The following is a 20742-nucleotide window of genomic DNA, read 5'->3' on the forward strand; positions in this document are numbered from 1 at the left end:
TCCGTTGGAAGGAGGGTCAATGTGTAAGAATTATGTTGACTTTCTCCTATCTAATTAACTTGTTTCGCATCAAAATTCCTAACACTGTCACCATGATACTGGCGTTGAGAGATTTTTCATGTTTTTCCGCTCAAAACTTGTGTCACGTACTCCGATGTTATAATTTTGCTTTAAGTACAATCATCGCAGTATGCTCCAAGATGATGAGGCTGTTTATTGGGCGGGGACGTGTTCTATCAGCTCTCTGTTATGCCCTGTTTGCCAAGGATCTTCAATTTATTGTTTATTTCGCTTATAGTTAAACGTGAAGCCGTAACTTTGGTTTAAGCTCGGAGGCTGTAAAAATCGAAGAAGTCAATTGTTGTTGGAAAATTGTATCAAGTTCTCAATTTGTGTAGCTTCATTAATCATCTCTTTAGCACAATCATTTCTTTACTATAGATATGCTGAGGGACCTTAAACAATTTGATGTTAATGCATTGTAAACCTGTACTTTATATCATCTAATGCTGCTAAGGGGGTTGCGTCAGATTTCTATCTCTCACTGACACACATGCATGCATTTATACGTAGAGGACAATGCATAGATACACCCATTCACAAATATTCGGCATGTACTTCAAATTCCAGATAATAGTCTACCTTACTTAGGCAAACTTGGAGGCAAACCCTGCTATCCACCCTTCATTAGATATTTGATGGAACTTTGTGGAAGGGTTTCTGGGTTTGAAATTGCAACTAGAATATTTAGGGTTTGAACTTGCAATAGGAAACAATATTGAAGCTTTAACTATAGGTGTTTGGATCTGAAATTGTGAATGGTACAGTTAGAGCATGAGACAAATTCCATCATGGCTGTCTGCGTCAAAATCATGTGTTTGGATTCAGAGATTCACAAACTGAAATTTGCGAGAGAGAAAGGCTTTGAAGTGAATGGTGGATATTTGCAGATGGGTCAAAGTACGGGGGTCTTTAGGCCATTTTATCTGTATATTTAACTTATGCTTTAATGCTAGAACATACATTTTCAAATTAGGAGAGCTAGCTGGTGATTAGTTTCAAGACGACTGCATCTCAGAAAGGAGGTGCGAATATAGATACTGCTATCTATCAATCAATAGTGATGCCGTCATTCTATTGTGACCCGTGATTAGGCAATATGCTTTGTTTGCTTATCAAGCACCTTGTGCATGCTTTCTAGATGAAATTGTCCGGCATGGCTGCATGATTGTCAAGCAAGTTTGGATAATTGTTCAATTCTTCCTCAGTAGTCCTCCTTTTAATGCCATTTGTGTGTTTTTTTCTCATGGGTTATCTTCTATTACAGATTGAGCTCCGAAATCCATGTCGGAAAGGGAAGAAACTCCTTGTTCTGGATATTGATTATACCCTATTCGATCATAGGTCAACAGCAGAGAACCCCCTTGAACTTATGAGACCTTGTGAGTGGTCAATTTATGGCAAGTTTTTGCTTGGTTTCATCTTTTTTCTTCTTAACATTGTTTTCCTGAAATGGCTCTTCCTGGTGTCATCTTCTGCAGATCTTCATGAGTTTCTTACTTCAGTTTATTCAGAATATGACATTATGATATGGTCTGCGACCAGGTATAAATAACTATTATTTCTTTTAAATTTCCTTTGGGAGAATAACCATGGAAGATACATGGTGGTGATACTAAACTATAAATGACGTCCAAATAAGTGCACGCAAAAGCCAACATGTGATGGATATTTAAATAAGCTCTTTTTATTTTATTTGTTTATTTATTTATTTGTGGTGGTGTACTTTCTTGCAGCATGAAGTGGATTGACCTGAAATGGCACAACTTGGGGTTTTGGACAATCCTAATTATAAAATCACTGCACTTCTTGACCACATGGCAATGATCACTGTCCAGTCAGCTTCTCGTGGGGTCTTTGATTGCAAACCTCTCGGTTTGATCTGGGCTCATTTCCCCGAGGTATAAATGTGACCTATTTTCTTGCTGGAAACACAACCATGTTATCTTCATAAAGTAGTTGCAACCTGTCTTACACATGCTCATCTCCAGCTAAAGAGAATAGAAAGAGACCTTAATAAACTATAGCTGGGTTGCCATCTTTCTGAAAACCTGGAAATCTTTATTTCATGCTTGAGGATGACTCCGAGTCAGCAAACCGATGTGGATAAGATCACTATGTATTATGTGAATTATAGCAATGGCCAACAATGATTTAAATTGCTTGATGGTGATTTCCTATTTCATTACAGTTCTACAATGCTGCAAATACCATCATGTTTGATGATCTTCGAAGAAATTTTGTGATGAACCCACAGAATGGTTTGACTATCAGGCCATTCAGGAAGGCTCATGCTAATAGAGATAGTGATCGGGAGCTTTTGAAGCTTACCCAGTACTTGATGGCCATTGCAGAACTTGATGACTTGAGCAATCTTGATCATAATAGTTGGGAATTTTTCACAGAAGACAGCACTAAAAGACGTAGGCACACATAAATTTATCCATTGCAAGTAACCACAAAAAGAGAAGGGACAAATGACTGAAAGGAAAGGAGCTCTTATGGAAGATATGTTGTACTTTTGAGTTTATTGATTCTGCTGATATAACTTCTGTGTGTTTTTTTGTTTTTTTGGGCCAACTGCTTATATAACTTCAGCATAGCAGTTTGTGAAAAAATTTACTACTTCTCTTATTCTATTTATGACGACTCCTCACGATCCTTTAAATCAAATTTAAGCTTTTCAGTTTTCAAAGGGCTTGGATTGATTTGATCTTTTGATGATCATTATCGTTAAAGGATTGACTTCTGAAATGAAAATTTTGGAATCCAAAATACACTTCCGGTCCTTAATATAAAACCTAATTCTTGAGTTGGTTTTGATCCTAAATATAGGATCCATTTATCATATTTATTAATTTTTTCTAAATTATCATTACGGATATTCTCTCAACCATAATAAAATAGAAGAGAGAGATGTGGTATTAAGAAAGATAATTATGATATTTTGGGAAAAATATGTCATTTTTCTTATAATTAACTAATTTATTTAATTTCTTTAATCTAATCAAACTAGTTAAATAAATCTTATATTAAAGATCGGCGGAGGAGTAATAACTTATTTAAAAGTAGATGGAAAACGTGAAGTCAACTTAGGTCCCTAAGAAATGATAATGTCCTGCAACATGTGCTTACAATTATTCAGGAATTGGTAGTGTTTGTAGAATATTAGGACGATCATCCAAATCAACATCCATATATATAATAAAATTTTGTTATTCTTGACAGTCCTGGTGATGTGGTGGATACTCTGAAAAACTTAGCAGGTGTTTTTTCCTCCCGTTTTGTTTTGTTGATGAATAAAGAATTGTAAGGCGTTTTGCCCCTTTCTTACCAACGAAAAAAAAAAATCCTTAATACACATATATATAGAATAAAATCATTTCCTGGATCCCACCTCCAGATAGTAGATCATTTTTTTAAAATAAACATCAATTGTAGTAGTGTAAATAAAATTAAAATACACAAGGTCCTGCCATAATCCACGGTGAAAATTATAGTTGGCTAAAAATAAAAATAATCAACTTGCCACGTTGAAACGTAAAAACGTACATCTAAGATACAAGAATTTATAGTAAATTTTATTCAAATGTAAATTATATATTGAAATAATCAACTTGCGAGCTGAAACGCCCGTATTGAAATAATAACAATAGTAATAATAATATAAAGATGTTCATGACAATGAACTAAACTCTTAATTTTTTTTTTTTAAAAGTTTCTCAAGTAACAGAAATATTTTGTTAAAAGATAAAATATAATACAAATGTTATAAAATGTTGTACGCATTATGTAGCAGAGTCTGTAAATAAAATCATATACGCATTAGATATAGATACGTTTACTTCTTTTTTGAAAATATTGGCGCTTCATTCTTTCTTCTTTTGACCAGCATATTGGCGCTTCATTCGCCTGCACCGAAACTGACGTCCACATGAGCGAGGAAATAAATATTATAGGTAGGTAGTAGGTACATTTAATCATCTCAACACTAGGAGACAAGATCTTCCGAGAAAACATGAACTTCCTCAAATCATTTTAACAAACACTAGCTTAATATAATCCATACAGACAATGCACATCCATATTCCATGCAACCCTAAAGATACTTCGCTGCTTACATTAGGCCGAGTTTTCCACAAGCATGAATAAATCACAACAGAAATGGAGGATACACTTCATGAATAAACATACACTGGGGATGTTGCATTACCACCTCCGGCAAGTCATCTGATAGGAAAACCCAGATCAAAACATGATGAGACTTCGGCTGTGACCACCAGGTGCCCATTAAAATTCATATTAATTTAAACAAGCTAACGGGAAAGACCAGGAAATGCCTGAAATAAGCAAAGCGGGCTGAGAGAAGATGCCTACACTGGAAATCTCTGCACAATCCCGCACAGTGGAAATATTCAACTGTTTTGATTTGCAGCCGTAGCAACATCTGTTGAATGTAGAGGCAGAACACTGCAATAGCTAGAGTGCAGATTTAACTACGGACTGGACCTGTCATGGGGTCACGCCCTGAGTTGTTGTCTTTATGTTTTAAGGAAAGCTTTGAAAATTGGGAATCAAGGTCTTTGCTTTTTGTGCGTCGGAGGCTACCAGATGGTTGCTGTTGCGGTGTTTGTTGCGGCTGCTGCTGATATAAAGCACGTAATCTTGCAATCTCTCTTTCTAGTACTTCCTGTTCCACTGAATTGCACATTATTTGTATCAGTCAATGAAACAAATTCCTTAAACACCTACACTCTGTTAAAAAAAAAAAAAAAATCAGTCTACATCTGATGAAACCAATTACAGATGAAAAGAACTTGAGCCCAAAATTCAATCTTACGTCTTCTAGAAGTCTTGCGTCCCTAACTTCCGTCAATTTATTAGATTGGGTCAGAACAGGAGGCAAATAAATGAAAGTAGAAAATACTGAGCATTTGACAAGGTTGCCAATAGTAAATTCATCCCACATCATCATTTGCTCATGTGGGCAAGGTTGTGTGGGATAATGGACAGATCTGGCCAATCATTGCAGGAACTGCAAAGGAATGGCCAGAGCTCCAATCAATGGCGGGCAACTCATTCAGCACCACTTGAGTCTCGAGGTAGGGCGCATCTGATGTGTGGAGGCTGCACAGTGGCAGAAATGAAGCACAACACCGGAGAAAGCAGGGTTTTCATGGGAAAAAGATCAAAAAGGAGAAGACGAAAGCGAAGGAAGAGAGAGGCACTAGTGATTGGAGTAATGAACAATCATTAGAAGTTTTGATATGAAGAGTTTGAGAGCGTTCAGAAATATGAGAGAATGAGATAAAAGATTCTATATCTTCTTTATTCATGGGAAGTGAAAATACAAAACTGAATATGTAGAGAGAGAATAACCTACAACTTTTTCCGCCGTGCATTTAAAAAAAAAAAAAAAAAAAAAAAACAGGAAGAAGAAGAACCTACCAACTACAAGAGTGAATGCTCCCAGAGTAAATGCATACATCTACCACAACTTGACAAATTAATACATCAACTACTAACATTCAGACAACAGTCAACAACCACATTTTCAGTGCAGACTAGATTTTGAGCCCATACTTTATACGGAATTTGAGGCGAGTCACTATTTATGGCTTTAAAATAGCATGGCTTTCTATAAATATTTTTATATTGGGTATAGATACTATGCTTAGTGGGATAAGACTTAGTTGTTGTTGTTGTATAGATATTATACTTAGACTGTATCATGCTTTAGGATGCTTCAGTTATAAGATGCCAGGTCTTCGTGTTGCAACAAGTCACCTAGAATGAAGAAAGGTACTGGAGTTAAATTGCGCCCCTGACCCAATTTATTTGAGCACAGTACTTAAGATCAAACCATCCTTTACTCAATCTCATTCTTTTTTGGCCTGAATTTACTCAATCTCATTCAAGGGAAACTTGTTGCATGCAATCAATCTCATGTTTATGAGAACTTATCCTTTTCTTTCTCTATGTAAATCTTCCTAAATCAAACTTACAAGAACAAATAAAGCATGTTTCATGGCTAATATGTAAAATAAAATGCATCATGACATCATATCCAGAACAGGTATGGTGAGTTAATATTTGCCAGCTCCCCTAAAGCAAAGTATCAACTATCAAGGATGTTAATTTCAAAACATATAAAAATATATCCTGATGACTTGAGCATAATTCTCAAGGATAAAAACCTACAGCGTTTGATGAGATGCTCCTGTGCTAAACTTTCTAGACGTTGCTTAAGGGCTTTGTTTTCCATGCTCAGGATAAGATGCTGTTGATTAAGAAATTCAACCTCAGCTGATACTTCAGAACCTTCTGCCTGTTGATTAACAAAGAATCAAAATCAGAACTTTCCAGCATAAAAGATTCAGGAATTTGAATGAATATTGCTTCAAAATCATTTAGAAACTTTTATCTTCTAGAACTTACCTGTAAAGCTTTTACATTTCTTTCCAGCTCAGCTATGTATTGTAGTTTACGGACCCGTGAACGTTGAGCAAATTGCCTGCATAAAAGCATTTCAGATTTACTTTTTTCGCCTCATCATCATGAATTAATTCATGGTTTGCACGGAAGAAAGCTTAGAACACGGTAAGGGCAAAAGCCACCTAACAGGGCATAAGACACCCAGTATGACCAATAACGGCACCATACCCCATCTACCCCCAAGAACAACAGCCCAAAACCCTCTCAGCATCCACTGAGCCTTAAATAATGCCAAAATTCACCCTAATTCTTCAAAACAACATAAAAGGGAATGCTTTTTCTGCTACAAGTAAATTACTAAACCTTTACATCACATTGGCATCCATTGAAATTTGTAATTTTACACAATATGGAACATGTATGATAATATAGCTCTACATCAAGCACTCTTGTTGGGTAAATTTTAAAAAAGGTTAAGGATTGCTTGAAACAATAGAATGGGTGTGCTATAGGAAAGCATTCTGAATAGAAAAATTAGAAAGGAAACAGCAGTGGGGAGCAGATCAAGCCAGCTTGCAAGTCTTATATTAGTGATATAATTGAGCAAATTAGCGCAACAACCACAAATTCAGAAAGCACACAAAATTAGCACATACTGTTTAGCTCGTTTTGTATCGGTTTCAGAAGCATGTGCCTTCGCATGCGGACCATCCTTTTTTTCAAAAGTTACTTTTGTATCATGCGCGCTAGATTCTGCTGAATCCAGTTTTTCATTTGCATTTGATGGAGCCCCATCTGCTGCTTCACATGGTGTACTAGGTGATCCTGAACTCTCAAAGGCACCATTGTCCCTCCCAGAGGGAACACCACTTGGATGCGATACAGCATTTAAAAAAGAGTCCCATGCTCTATTGTTCTTTTTGGTTGACTTGATTTCTGCATACATTGGTAAATGACCAGTATCTTTACCATAATCAAAGTCCTGGGATGCCCGAGATGGAATAGATTTTAAATTCTTATAATTCCACTCATCCTGATCTGTATAGCTAATGTTAGAAGAAACATTAGCCATGTCTAGGTAAGCAAAAGAATCACTTGATGAACGCCGATGACCACCCTTACGGATCGGTGTATCTGGCTCATTAAGAAGATCATCAAGCCAAGAAGGTTGTTCCTCTATGACAAGGCTCTCAGATGAAGTCCGTTGATGGTGTGCGTTTCCCTCTCTAGGTTTCTGAACAACCTTGGAACCAATTGCAGTATTTGGGACATAATCGGCATATGCTCCAGAAATACTGGGAAACGGACTTTTAGGAGGGAGGAGAGCATGCTTTCCAGAATACATGAAATTTCTCATGCCTGATGAAGCCTTTGAATTAGCCATAGAATTAGAAATAATACCTGTCAAATAAGTAACCATGTGAATGCATTAGCTACTAACAAAGAAGTTATACGATTGTGTCTTCTGAATATGCCACTTCAAATTAAGATCTTCTAACAGTAATTTCTTTGGGGGGAAAAAAGCCCATTGCTTAAAACACAAGATGATTCTGAGCGCTCTGTCTTTATTTCTCCATGGCAACCTAATTAAAAGATTCTACAATGGCATACATGTATGCCTACCAAGAATTAAAAAAGCAATAAATAAAGCAACGGAAACGTGTACATGAGCATCCACTCATGTACACATATTTGAAAAACTATTAATCAGGACAAACCACATAACATCAAGAAAGCATTACAAAAATAGCATCCAGTACCCTCAAGTCTTTATCAAGAGATTATTATAGTAAATTATTTTAGAGAAATTACCATGGCAACAAGTAAAAGTAGATAACCCATTGAGATAATGCTAAGAGCTACTTAGCACATGCCTCTATAGAGCATATGCTTCACTAAGAGAAAAGTCAGCATGATGCTTGCAGCTTATAGATCTCTCCTTTCACATTTTCTTGTCACAACAATTCTCAAAATTTTTCTGGGCATCTCATAATAATCAAAGTGTCTAGATTAAGTCATTAGCATCATGCTGAACACACAATTTTATTCGGTGGCACATTTGACATGAAAATCCCAGATCAAAACAACAGTTCCTACTAAATCTTGAAAGGCTACTAATAGATGAATTGTTCACTACCAATGTAACAGAATACTCAAGTAAGAACCAAATAAATCACAAGGCTTTCGTGGAGAAGCAAAATCAAAACTCTCGGCAACCATAAGTAGCAATTGAAAAGAATCTTACAACACACAGCTCAGCTTCCAGGTCTAGAAAAATTTATAAGGGAGAAGTAAAGTTGCTCTCAGATACCCAAAGATTCTTTCTATTCTTTCTCCATGTCCCAGATCAGGAAAAATTAAAGATCAAAACTTCATTTTGCTGCTTTTCCCAGGCCATCTATCTAGAGCAATAATTTTCACAACAGACAACAGCATACATTCAGAAGACAATAGAGGAAATTCCGAAATACGGAAATTACTGCTTGCAAGGACCATACGCTGCAATGTATGAGACTGAGGCATCAACCAAAGAAATTTTTTTATAAGCTTAGAAAATTGAGCATGAAAATCGGAAACTGACTGTCCTGCAACCAACCATCGGAAGGCAATTTCGTATTTGATAATCCAACAAAAGAAAGAGACCCACCTTTTGCAGATTGAAGATTCCAGATCGCTAAATGCAATGCAAAAAAGGCTTCAAAACAAAGCAACCTTTCTCTCTCCTAGGGTTCCCTTGCCCCCTTAGTAGTTGTAAACCAAGCTAGCTCTCGCTCGCTCTCTCCCTCCCCCCGCCCCAGCACTTAGTACCCTCTCTCTCTTCTCGTTGAAGCTGCCTGAGGCTGAGGCTGAGGCTGAATAGGAGACCCAAGACAAGTAATATTGCTTCCAAGTCCTCAACTTTTCTCTATTTTCACAACTTGGCCACATTATTATCGCATATGCCATCATTGAAAGACTTAGCACATTATCCTGCCTGTGATTACATCTCAGCACAGAAAAGGGCATTTTCCGTACCTTTATATTTTTATTTTTTTAGATGATTATTTTTAAAATTAAAAATTTAAAAGAAAAATATTTTTAAGAGTGGTTTAATATTTTCACAGCCAACTAATTTAAATTCGGGATACGCTTGAACCCAAAACTTTTATCCTAGTCAGTCTAAATAGTTTTAAAATTTATTAAATTTACCATGATATTTTATCTATTAATTTATATTTTATGCAAATTTCATTTTTGAAATCCTATTTATCTTGTTACTCCAATGTTCGGAGTATATTTTAATTGGAATTTTGTATTATTTCAGACAATGATACTTTATTTATTCATACTTTCATTGTAAGAAAGTACTACTATTATTTTTTTATAATTATTTTCAGTGTACTCAAATGTTAAATACTGTAATGGAGGCTTTAAACTTTCAAGCAACTGGATTCCCTGCTATATATGAGATGATTTTAGAAAATTTTAATTCTAAATTAAAATTTTGTTACAACTTAAATTTTTACTCATTTTTTATTTTTCGGCATGCATTTTTTTTAAAATCATAATTTAGTATTAACCTTCTTTATATTTCTTATATTTTGAATCTTTTATTATTTTATTATATGCAAGAGATAAAATAAATACAGTCTTTTAGAAGTAAGTTCTTTAAAATATGCAATTATCATTTAATAATGAGGAATTAAAAACTGTAAATTTAAAGCAACTAAATTAAAATTACAAAATTCAATTTTTATCTAAAAAAATAAGCACAAAATTAATTCGGGTTCGGTTACCAATAAATGAGTTTGAGGGTATCTTAAGTTTCTCTTTGTTGGTTATCTCATGCTTGTCCTATTCCTAATTTGATAAATAATAGTTTTTTCCCCCAGAGATTTGTAGTTTTTAAAACGAGCCAAACTTCTTCGGTCAAAACAAGAGAAAAAGGCCAAAATTGACTATGAAGTTAATGACCGAAAATTAAATATATATATATATATATATATTATTAATGCTTTTGGCAAATATATTGTATGAATATCCTTATACAAAATTCTGAATATTTGGTTTCTAAAATGTATCAAATTAATCATATAATTACAATGCTTTGACTTGAAATAAACTTTATATGTGTGTGCATAATTTCATATTTTCCCTATTTTTCGAAAGGATTTGCATCTTTTAAAGTGTGAGTCTCACTTTCAATTAAGAAAATTATGAGTCTCATTGACAAGTAATAAAAATACTTTTATAGGAAGAAATATGGATGTTGGATTAAGGAAAAAGAAATTTTGATAATTTTGATCAAAATAGAAAGAAACGTCAGTCTCCCAATTGATATGTCTTCTATTTTTTAATTAAAAAATATTAAGGGTGATGTGATATTTTCCAGACATATAACTTTTAAAATTTAAGAAACATATGTACAATATTTAATATGATATAATCTTTTTAATAGATAGCTAAATGGAATGAATAAAGTGGCAATTTAAAAAAATGTATAAAAACCAACAGTAGCATGACTCATCAAGCAATAAAAATATGATGGAAATCACTTTTCTTAAATGACCACATCACTAATTTTAGATGAGAAAATTAATTTGCAAGTTGTTATAAATTTACCTGATTTTTTAAACAAGTTACGTAGTCTTTTTTATTTATTAAGTTCTTATAATTTTTTCTAATTGTATGTTGTTTCAATTGAGGAGACATAGTTTTCTTCAATTCTAATGAGGTTTTTGCAGTCTTTTCTTTAGCTTTGTAGTCTTTTCCTTTGCATCAGGTTGTTATAATTTTACATAATTTTTAATTAGGTTTTTATAGTTTTTTTTTATGAGTCACCTAAAAAGGACCTGATCAAAAATTACACGAACATATATGGATTTGATTAAAAAAAACAATAAAGTGATTAAAATTAGGCGAAATATAAGAAAGCTGATTGAAAATCAAATAATTCTATAGTTGCAGATTAATTTTTTCATTTTAGACTATTATATTAAATTTGATAGTTTTTAAAATTATAGGTTAACTTTTATTAGAGTTTAATTTAAACAGCCCATAACTATAATAAAAATATGGTGTGATGAAACATGGTTAATATAACAAGTCCAAATAAGATAGGATGTAAGTAGAGACCCAATTTGAAGTTCAACCTGTCATGATATGAAACACAAAAAATATTTTGAGAAAATTATTTGTATGGTCAAAAGGAAGGAAGTGCAAGGCTAAGCCTAAGCCTTCTTAAGATTAAAGCATGTGATGTAATCAAAGGAAAAATAAAGAAAATAAAGGAGGGAATTTATAAAATATAAATATTATGTACAACACTTTTTGGTGTAATTTTCAAATTAATTATTTGATGAAAAAAAAAATATTTTGGATGTAAAGTTGGAGAATGGTGTGAGCTGTTGGTCTAACAATTAGCATAAAAAGGTGAAAAAAATGAGGAGAGTGTGGGGGCAAGGAGACAAATAAAAATAGAGAAAAGGGACAAATAGTAGTTGCCATTGGTTTGAAGGCAGGGCATGTCCCTGTTATTGGACTGAGGTTTTGTACTGTTTTGCTTCTTTTGGGATTTGATTCCTGCAGTTTAGATTTTGTCAAATTTTTGTTCTTTCTTAATATTTAGGTGTAAGAATTTGTTGAAAATTTTGTTTTCATGGTAAATATAAAAAATAATTGAATAATTTATTCTGATTTCAAATATAAGATTAAATTTTACTTGGCAAAAAATTATTTTCTCTTAAATTTATAATTCTTCAAATTATTCTTATTAATTGCATTTATTAAGAAGATTTTTGTCATTAGGTTTTTCCAGAGAAATAAGAAACTAACACATAGTTGTTATAAATAATTAATTTAAATAATTTTCTCAATATCTATAAATTAATCATCTAAATTTTTCATTTGGAATAAAAAAATAATTTTTCTAAGATTGGCTTTGATATTGAATAACTGTCAATAGTTGAATTAGACTATAATCCAGATGTTGTCATATTTTTTATACCCAAAACCATTGCCTTTGATATTGAACATAACCACACACAAAAAATACTACCCCACTAATATTAAAACATGGTTATTCTTCTTAAATGTGTCGCAAATTAATTTTTCTCTTTAAAGATGCCTTTATTTATATACATAAATTTCAAATTAAAATATAAATTATCCAAATAAGATTTATGCTCACTGGATATCCCTCAACATGTGTTAAGTCGATCACCATCACTGGTAATATCAAGGCGAGAACAAGAGGCAAGGAAGGGGATATGGAGGATTGAATAATAGGGGAAGAGGACAAAAGGGGTATATATCATGTTTTGTCCTTTTTTCCATTAAGGGGGTCAAAAGTGGTATTTCACATTGAAAAGGGTCTTTGCTGAGCTGGATTAAAATAAAAAGAGGTAAGTGGTTGAAGTTGAGGTTGAGAGCGTCCCAATTTCCAACTCAAATAACTGATTTCTTAGCTGGGGAAGCTATGGATCAAAGGACCACTTCCTCACGCGCACTTATTATTATTATTCTCTTCTCTTTTTCATTGGCTCCCAACCAAAAAAATCTACCAACCCTACAAGATAAAGTCTCACCTATTGATCTCAACATCATCACAAAGTGAAGTGGAAGAAAATCCCACAAAAAATAATACTCACAAACATATTAATACCAGGTTCAAACTCAATCTCAAAAAGTAACAAGTCGCATTGCCAGTAAGACAACTAGCCGTTGACAAAAGAAAATGAGTTTATTTTATCTCCTAAATTTATGATTTCTAACTTTCCCTAAAACCTTCTTATTAATTACATATATTAAAAGAGTTTTTCTGTTAAGATAACATTTTTAATGCAAATGATTGAAAAGAATGATTTAGAAAAATCATTAGATCTTTTTTTTATATATATATAACTAATTTACTTAATTTTTCAATTTTTATGAATTAGGTATCTAACTCTAATGTGTAGGGTGGGGAGGAATTTTATACAAGTGTTATACAATTTTAACGTTTTAAAAAGTATTGCTAACTTTATGCCACATGCCTTTTAATATCGGTCCTAATTTATAAGTAAATTCTGTTCATGGGTGTAAAAGTTAGGTTCACAATTTTGTTTTTGTTTTTTTCTGCTTTATCACGCAATGAATTTTAAAGGATTCTGGAAGAGCATATGTTCATGTATGTTAAAAAGAAAAGAAGATGAAGAGGAAGAAAATGATTTTTCAGATATTTGGATTCCCATGACTTTGTCTCTTTGCTAGCATAATGTTCTACATCCTTAAGATATTTTTATAACCATGCAATTGTATGTCCAATTGTCCATGAAAATCAAATGATTATGAAAATCAAATTGATTCAAATTGATTTTAATTTTCTCCTGACAAAATTAATTGAATTAAATCTTAAAGACTTACGAACATGAAAGAGTGCTTATAAAGATACTTATAAATTACTTATTAATAAAATTATGATATTAACAGAAAGAGCTGAACTTAGGACTTTGTTTAATCAATCAATTGTAGTGTTATTCTTGTACGATCAATTTATTTTGTCATTTATTTAACCGATTTTTTAACCAATCAAACTATATGAAGAACCAATATAATAATTTTTGGATCGAATCAAACTGTCCTCCACATAATATTTTGTATGCTTTCGTACAATTTTCTTCTTTTTTTATTTTTATTTTCCAAAGAAATATCTCAAACGATGGATATTGCTTTCTCCAAACTTTGAAAGAGATCATCAATTGATTCCCACACACACATAAAATAATAAAAATAATCCAAACTTTTTAAAAAATTTGTTTTGATGAAAGCACTAAACAACTAAGAGACAACGTGCAAATTAATGGATCATCACTCCCTAAGATTCAATTCTTTTTGTGGGAGAGAATAATATTAAAGAAACAAACAAAATATTTAGAGAGAGAGAGAGGATCAATTACTTTGAGTGTATCAATTTGTGATAAAGAAGCAAGTTGACAAGTTGGCCTGGCTATCTACAAACAATTTTTTATATGCTCCACAAAATATTACATTATTATAATGCTTTGCTTTTCCCACCATTACCCCACCACTCTCTTTTAAGGGGAAGAAAATAATAACAATACAATTTTCTTATCTACTTTCAAGTTTCCTCACATGATTCGTTGAATTAATTTTAAAAATAAGCTAATATAATATTTGGTTCCTCAAAATTGCCGTCATTTTGGTGTTGGTCCCTCATGAGGCAAAATGATCGATATTTTTATTGGATTATAGGGACCAGTGTTTTCAATGAAAAGAAACTTGAAGTACCAAAACATATAATTTAAAACTCGAGAGATTAAAATCAAAATGAAAGCAAATTTGAAAAACTAAAAATGTATTAACCCTTTAAAATTTAAAATTACTGCTCCCTTAGGTCTTATGTGTAAAAGCTTAATAATCAATTTATAGATATTAAAGAAATTAAGTAAATTGGTTATTTATAAAAGATGAAAATTCTTTTGATACGAGCAAACGGCTGGATAGTTTAGGAAAAATGACTCATTTTAATCCTTTCTAACTTCTATGTTTTGGATAGAAGAGAGTAATTGTTTTAAAAAATTTCAATTGATGTTTCTTTATGTTTTTTTGGGTAACAATTCATTCAGTATCTAGTTTTATTGATAATATCTCTAATGTAAATTTAGAATTATATGCAAATAGTTTTCTTAAATTTTAAATGATGTGATTATTTGATGCCTTGTATCAATTTTTTTTCCAAGTGTACAGATTTTTCTGTCAAATTCTTTAAAAAAAAAATTAACATGCACAAAATATTAAACATACTGGGCTTCATATATTGTTAATGATACGATCCAGATTCCTTGTCGATCTCATTATTCATGACTAAATTTGTCCGTCTCATAATATCTTCGTCTAGCATTTTGCCCTTACTCTGTTGAATTATTGATTCATTATTCTTGTGTGTATTTCCCCAAATTTTATGCAAATATAATGATAAATTGTTTATATATATATATAAATCCTTTCGTACATAAGAATTCTCACTAGTAATTTTTTTTTATGATTCATCAAAATATTTCTTATTTTAGAATTTCAATAAAGTAGTCATCTTTTTTTAAAAACTGTTTTAGTCTTCATTAGACATTAGTATGGAAGAAAGTATATAGAAAGCATTTTAAGTAAAGGGTAATTAATAAAATATCATTACATTTTACTGTAATCCAAGTCACCTGATGATTTTCTTGGCATGTGTAAAATACTCCGAAGTGACACTTTTTATGAATAGAAGGAGTTCTCTTTGTTTTTTTTTTTTGTGGGTTATGGGAATAGATGTAATTTCTTTGGATTGCCTATGAATGTTTTTCTTTGCCATCCTTTTTGCTGCTAATTTATTAGAATTTAAATGTTGGGTGAAAATACATTACACTCCCTCTAATTTAAGAGTTGGATCTATTTAACCTTTTAAAAATTACCATAAATCTTCAACAATTTTCAAACGGGTACAACACGAATCTTTTAACATTTTTATCAAATCTCCAATTTTGAATCCTCCCAGGCTCCCACTATTTATGTAGGTTGAAATCAGTTCAAACAAATCCCAAGTGTCATCTCAAACTGGCCAACAAGAACACTTCATCATTCTCTTTGTACTTGTAGCTTTCTCCAATCATACGAAAATTTTAAAGGAAAAAAGAAAAGAAAAGAAGGGATAAGCAAAATCCAAAGAACTCATAATTCATCGAACATTATAATTCACTAAGGTTAACCGTAACAACAAAAACTAAAGAATCACTTAGAAAAGAAGAAGAAAACAAAATTTTTAGTCCTTGCTAATGTTACTTGATTTTGACTAATAGATAAAATTTTTGTTTCTCATATCTGACATTTAAGATCCCAATTTTAGTTTATCAGAATGAATATGTAGAACGACAAAGATTAGGTGCATGTAAACTTGTCCACACATGATAATAAAACCACAAAATAAGACAAGAATAGAATCAAATGCTGGTTCATCCAAGACTCTGAAAACTTGATATCAACATGAGTAGGATTTATAAACGGTATGAACTTGCAGAATCTGCAGAGCAACAGAAAAGTATAGAGTCAAGTATGGCAAGGCCACATGTTCTAGTCATTCCTTACCCTGTCCAAGGACATGTGATTCCTTTATTGGAGCTTTCTCTATGCTTAGTTAAACATGGGATCAAAGTAAGCTTTGTAAACACCAAGTATAATCATGAGAGGATCACGAGTTCATTTGCAGAGGGAAGTGACATAGGATCAAAAATTAGTCTGGTGTGGATAGCTGATGGGTCAGATTCTGCAGAGAAGGCAAAAAAGCCGGTGTCCACTGGAGAAGTCTTGAGACACATGCCTGGGAAAGTTGAAGAGCTCATTGATTGTTTGATTAATGGTTCAGAAAGTGAGAAGATAAGCTGTGTTCTTGCTGATCAAAGCATTGGATGGGCCCTTGATATTGCCAAGAAGAAAGGAATTCCACGAGCAGCCTTCTGTCCTGCAGCAGCAGCACAGCTGGTGCATGGATTGAGCATCCCAAAGTTGATTGAGAATGGAATCATTGACAAAAATGGTTAGTTCATGGTACTTCACTTGATTATTTAGAACATAATAACTTGTTGATTATGATGTTTTCCCATTCAAAATTTGCAGGAACACCATTGAGAAAACAGACCATTCAACTATCACCTTCAATGCCTAGCCTTAGTACTGAAAACCTCGCCTGGCTTAATGTTGGGAACCTGACCACTCAGAAGCATATTTTTGAACTGATGATGAGGAACATTAAGTCTATGCAGCTCACTGAATGGCTTCTCTGCAATTCAAGTTATGTCCTTGAGCAATCTGCATTTACTCTGTCTCCAAATATCATACCCATAGGCCCACTTCTGACAAGCAATGCTTCAGGAAACTCAGCGGGCAATTTCTGGCCCCAAGACCTCACTATTATGAACTGGCTAGATCAGCAGTCACCTAGTTCAGTCATTTATGTTGCGTTTGGAAGTTTCAGAACTATGAGTCCAAGCCAGTTCCAAGAACTGGCTTTAGGGCTTGAACTTTCCAACAGACCTTTTATCTGGGTTGCACAACCAGACTTCAGACAAGGGAACAATAATGAATACCCTCAAGGATTCGAAGACAGAGTTGGTGATCGTGGTCAAATGGTTGGTTGGGCTCCGCAGAAGAAGATTCTGAGGCATGCTTCAGTTGCTTGCTTCATAAGTCATTGTGGTTGGAACTCCACCATGGAAAGTGTAAGCAATGGAATTCCCATTCTGTGCTGGCCTCACTTTGCAGATCAGTTCCTGAATAAGAGCTATGTCTGTGATGTTTGGAATGTAGGAATGGGATTTGAGACAGATGAAAGGGGCATAATCACAAGCAATGAAATTAGAGACAAAATTAAGCAACTCTTGAATGATGAGGATTTGAAGGAGAGGGCAAAACATCTCAAGGAAAAAGTTCTAAGTGGAATCAGAGAAGGTGGTAAATCTCGCAATAACCTAGATGGTTTTGTCAAGTGGATCAAAATGAAGAATTAGATGTACGAAGTGTTGCAATGATGTTAAACTTCTCAGCCTACCTTATAAAATAAATGAAAAAGAATCTAAATCCATATCCCCTGAAAGGTGTTTCTCAACCACCTTTCACAACTACTTTTGTTTCCTTATGGGTGCTTGTAATAAGCATTGGTAATTTTAGAATCTATAAACAACAATACGATTTGTTGTGTGGTTTTAGAGAAGATGGTAATTGTAATAAGCATTGGTGGTTTTAGAATCTATAAACAGCAATACGATTTGTTGTGTGGTTTTAGAGAAGATGGTAATCAAACTAGTTGCATTCTAGCCTGATCCATCTTCCCTGATGGTACTTGAATTTAACTATGGCAATAAAGTCAAAAAAATTTAACTGAGAGAAGTTTGATACTTGAATGGGAGAGTTAGTAAGATGGGGAAAAAAAAAAAAACCAAGCTTTTTTTTAAGGCCAAATAGCACAGTTGTTAAATTGAAGTATCAATATGTGGCTGGTACATTGGCATTGCTTCTTCCGTCTCCTCCTCTGTTTTGTTGTGGCCCACATAAATTTTCAATTCTTTTTCTCAAATTACTGTGTTTCTTTTGTTTGTCCTTATGCTCAATTCCCATTAAAGAATTGATTTCCGTGCAAATCAGCATGCCGATAGCAAATATTAATCATTAGACTTTTATCAAAAGAAACAAACAAACCCAAGATAAATCCATGAAGACAAAGCTAATAGCTATTAAGGGACAATGTTTACAAAAACAAGGATTACATTGTTTTCTCAGGCATATCATAAAAATGTAGTAGTATATATACGACTTGGAAGTCTTGCAATTCTTGCACGAGCATCAAGTGGAAAGAATAACCATCATTATAAGAAGCTGCTTGTTCACATAGAGGAGAACAGTAAGATCTGGTTTTGAGTTAAACAATGAGTAGAGCACATGTTTTGGCTTTGCCTTATCCAGCACAAGGCCACGTCAAGCCTCTTATGGAGTTTTCATGTGAGCTAGTCAAACATGGCATCAAAGTCATATTTGTGAAAACTGATTTCAAGCACAAGAAAATCGCGAAAGCTCATGAAGCAAGAGGTGAAGATCAAGACCAGGTGGGGAAGGAGGTTAAACTAGTCTCAATCCCAGATGGGTTGGGACAAGATGAAGATAGAAACTGTCTGGAAAAATTGACAGTGTCAATCTGTGAAGTAATGCCAAAGAAGCTGAAAAAGCTGATACGAGAGATAAATGAAGAATCAGAGAGTGAAAATATCAGTCGTGTTGTTGCAGATGGGAGCATGGGATGGGCACTTGAAGTTGCAGAAAAGATGGGAATCCAAAGAGTTTCATTCTGGCCTGCTTCAGCTTCGCTCTTGGCCTTGTCTTCAGCAAAACTGCTTGATGATGGAATCATTGATACTGATGGTGAGACAATTAATTGCCCTTCATCTAATCATTTAAATATTTTGAATATATATAAACTAACTTTTATATTGATACCAAATCTCTTTTACAGGTGTTGGGCATTATAATTAAATTAACACCAACAGTGACTATAACTTCTCCAAAATGATTTCTGATTTCCAATTCAGGAACACCAGCAAAAGATGAGATTATTCATGTGGGGCCAAATATGCCAGCTATGAGGACAAAACATTTTGTGTGGACACAAATTAGTGATGACTTGAATGCACAAAAAATTGTGCTCAACTGTATGATGAGAAACAACAAAGCTGTAGAAGTTGCAGAGTGGGTGATCTGCAACTCGGCTCCTGAACTAGAGCCTTCAGCATTTGCTTTTGCTCCAAATATTCTTCCTATTGGTCCACTCCAAGCAAGCAAGAGCAACGATGTTCATCATTTAGCAGGATCATTTTGGCCAGAAGACTCAACTTGTTTAAAGTGGCTTGATCAACAACCAGATAAGTCGGTTATTTATGTTGCTTTTGGAAGTTTTACTATCTTTGATTTCCTCCAGTTGCAGGAACTAGCACTAGGACTTGAACTCTCAAACAAGCCATTTCTATGGGTTGTAAGATCAGATATCAACAATGAGGCAAACTATGCCTTCTTAAAAGCATTTGAGGACAGATTATCTTCTCATGGGAAGGTTGTTTGTTGGGCTCCTTAGCAGAAAGTTATAAGGCATCCTTCAATTGCTTGCTTCGTAAGCCATTGTGGCTGGAATTCTACCACAGAAGGGCTCATTAATGGAGTTCCTTTGTTGTGCTGGCCTTACTTTGCCGATCAGTTCCTTAATGAGACCTACATTTGTGATATTTGGAAGGTTGGCTTAAGGCTCGACCGACACGACAGAATCATTGGTCGAGAAGAAATAGCATCTAAGATTAAGCAAGTTCTCCTTGACGAGGGATATAGAGCAACGGCTTTACAGCTGAAGGAAAAAGCCATTCATAGTGTCAAAAAAGGTGGGAGTTCAAACAAATTTTTGAACAAATTCGTTGATTGGATTAAAGCATAAAGAAAGTGTTTCAAGTAATCAGGTTTAGAGATCAAGTGGAATATGACAAAGGAACAAAGAGAAACTTTGTTCACTATATGATACAGAAGAATGTCCCTTGAACATCCAAATACTTGCACTGATATATCACTGTAAAAAAGCTCTAATGAACTTGTCAAGGGTGTGGAAGCTCATGGATTTTCTTTGACAGTATCCGAGTTTGTTTTTATTCGTTTTAGTTGTTTTGAGGTGCTTTTGTCGAATTAACCCAAGAGTCTAAGACC

At 33.7% G+C, this 20742-nt stretch overlaps 2 protein-coding genes and 2 pseudogenes across 5 annotated transcripts; 3 read left to right on the forward strand and 1 right to left on the reverse strand.

Moving 5' to 3' along the window:
* Positions 1-1306: 1306 nt before the first annotated feature.
* LOC114719017 (ubiquitin-like domain-containing CTD phosphatase) lies at positions 1307-2685 on the forward strand (annotated as a pseudogene).
* Positions 2686-4066: 1381 nt separating this feature from the next.
* LOC114718386 (uncharacterized protein At4g06598-like) lies at positions 4067-9301 on the reverse strand. 4 transcript variants are annotated; one of them, XM_028903865.1, is made up of 8 exons: positions 9143-9301; positions 8800-8893; positions 8741-8765; positions 7152-7896; positions 6499-6574; positions 6262-6388; positions 4438-4758; positions 4067-4290 (listed from the first exon to the last, which is right to left on the reverse strand). In XM_028903865.1, the coding sequence occupies exons 4-7, from the start codon at positions 7877-7879 to the stop codon at positions 4553-4555; spliced, it is 1137 nt and encodes a 378-aa protein (XP_028759698.1). In that variant the 5' UTR covers positions 7880-7896; positions 8741-8765; positions 8800-8893; positions 9143-9301; the 3' UTR covers positions 4067-4290; positions 4438-4552. The 4 variants fall into 4 exon arrangements, with proteins under 4 accessions (XP_028759698.1, XP_028759546.1, XP_028759625.1 ...); XM_028903713.1 differs by having other exon boundaries at positions 8800-8897; XM_028903792.1 differs by having other exon boundaries at positions 4382-4758; positions 8800-8897.
* A 7265-nt stretch (positions 9302-16566) lies between these two features.
* LOC114716655 (UDP-glycosyltransferase 83A1-like) lies at positions 16567-18017 on the forward strand. Its single transcript, XM_028901722.1, has 2 exons — positions 16567-17047; positions 17128-18017. The coding sequence occupies exons 1-2, from the start codon at positions 16567-16569 to the stop codon at positions 18015-18017; spliced, it is 1371 nt and encodes a 456-aa protein (XP_028757555.1).
* A 915-nt stretch (positions 18018-18932) lies between these two features.
* Positions 18933-20479, forward strand: LOC114718304 (UDP-glycosyltransferase 83A1-like; annotated as a pseudogene).
* The last annotated feature ends 263 nt before the right edge of the window (positions 20480-20742 follow it).

Source organism: Neltuma alba, unplaced genomic scaffold (genome assembly GCF_004799145.2).
Source record: "Neltuma alba isolate B1F8T4 unplaced genomic scaffold, ASM479914v2 tig00000304_pilon, whole genome shotgun sequence".
Lineage (NCBI taxonomy): Eukaryota > Viridiplantae > Streptophyta > Magnoliopsida > Fabales > Fabaceae > Neltuma > Neltuma alba.

What these genes read in the sequence shown, in the direction of transcription:
- LOC114716655 (XM_028901722.1), top strand. Translation starts at nt 16,567, where the DNA reads ATGGCAAGGCCACATGTTCTAGTCATTCCTTACCCTGTCCAAGGACAT. An exon ending in TGGAATCATTGACAAAAATG is followed by an intron (nt 17,048 to 17,127) that starts GTTAGTTCATGG and finishes CAAAATTTGCAG; the next exon opens with GAACACCATTGAGAAAACAG.
- LOC114718386 (XM_028903936.1), bottom strand. Translation starts at nt 7,879, where the DNA reads ATGGCTAATTCAAAGGCTTCATCAGGCATGAGAAATTTCATGTATTCT. An exon ending in GAAATGTAAAAGCTTTACAG is followed by an intron (nt 6,389 to 6,498) that starts GTAAGTTCTAGA and finishes GTTAATCAACAG; the next exon opens with GCAGAAGGTTCTGAAGTATC. An exon ending in GGAGCATCTCATCAAACGCT is followed by an intron (nt 4,759 to 6,261) that starts GTAGGTTTTTAT and finishes TGTGCAATTCAG; the next exon opens with TGGAACAGGAAGTACTAGAA.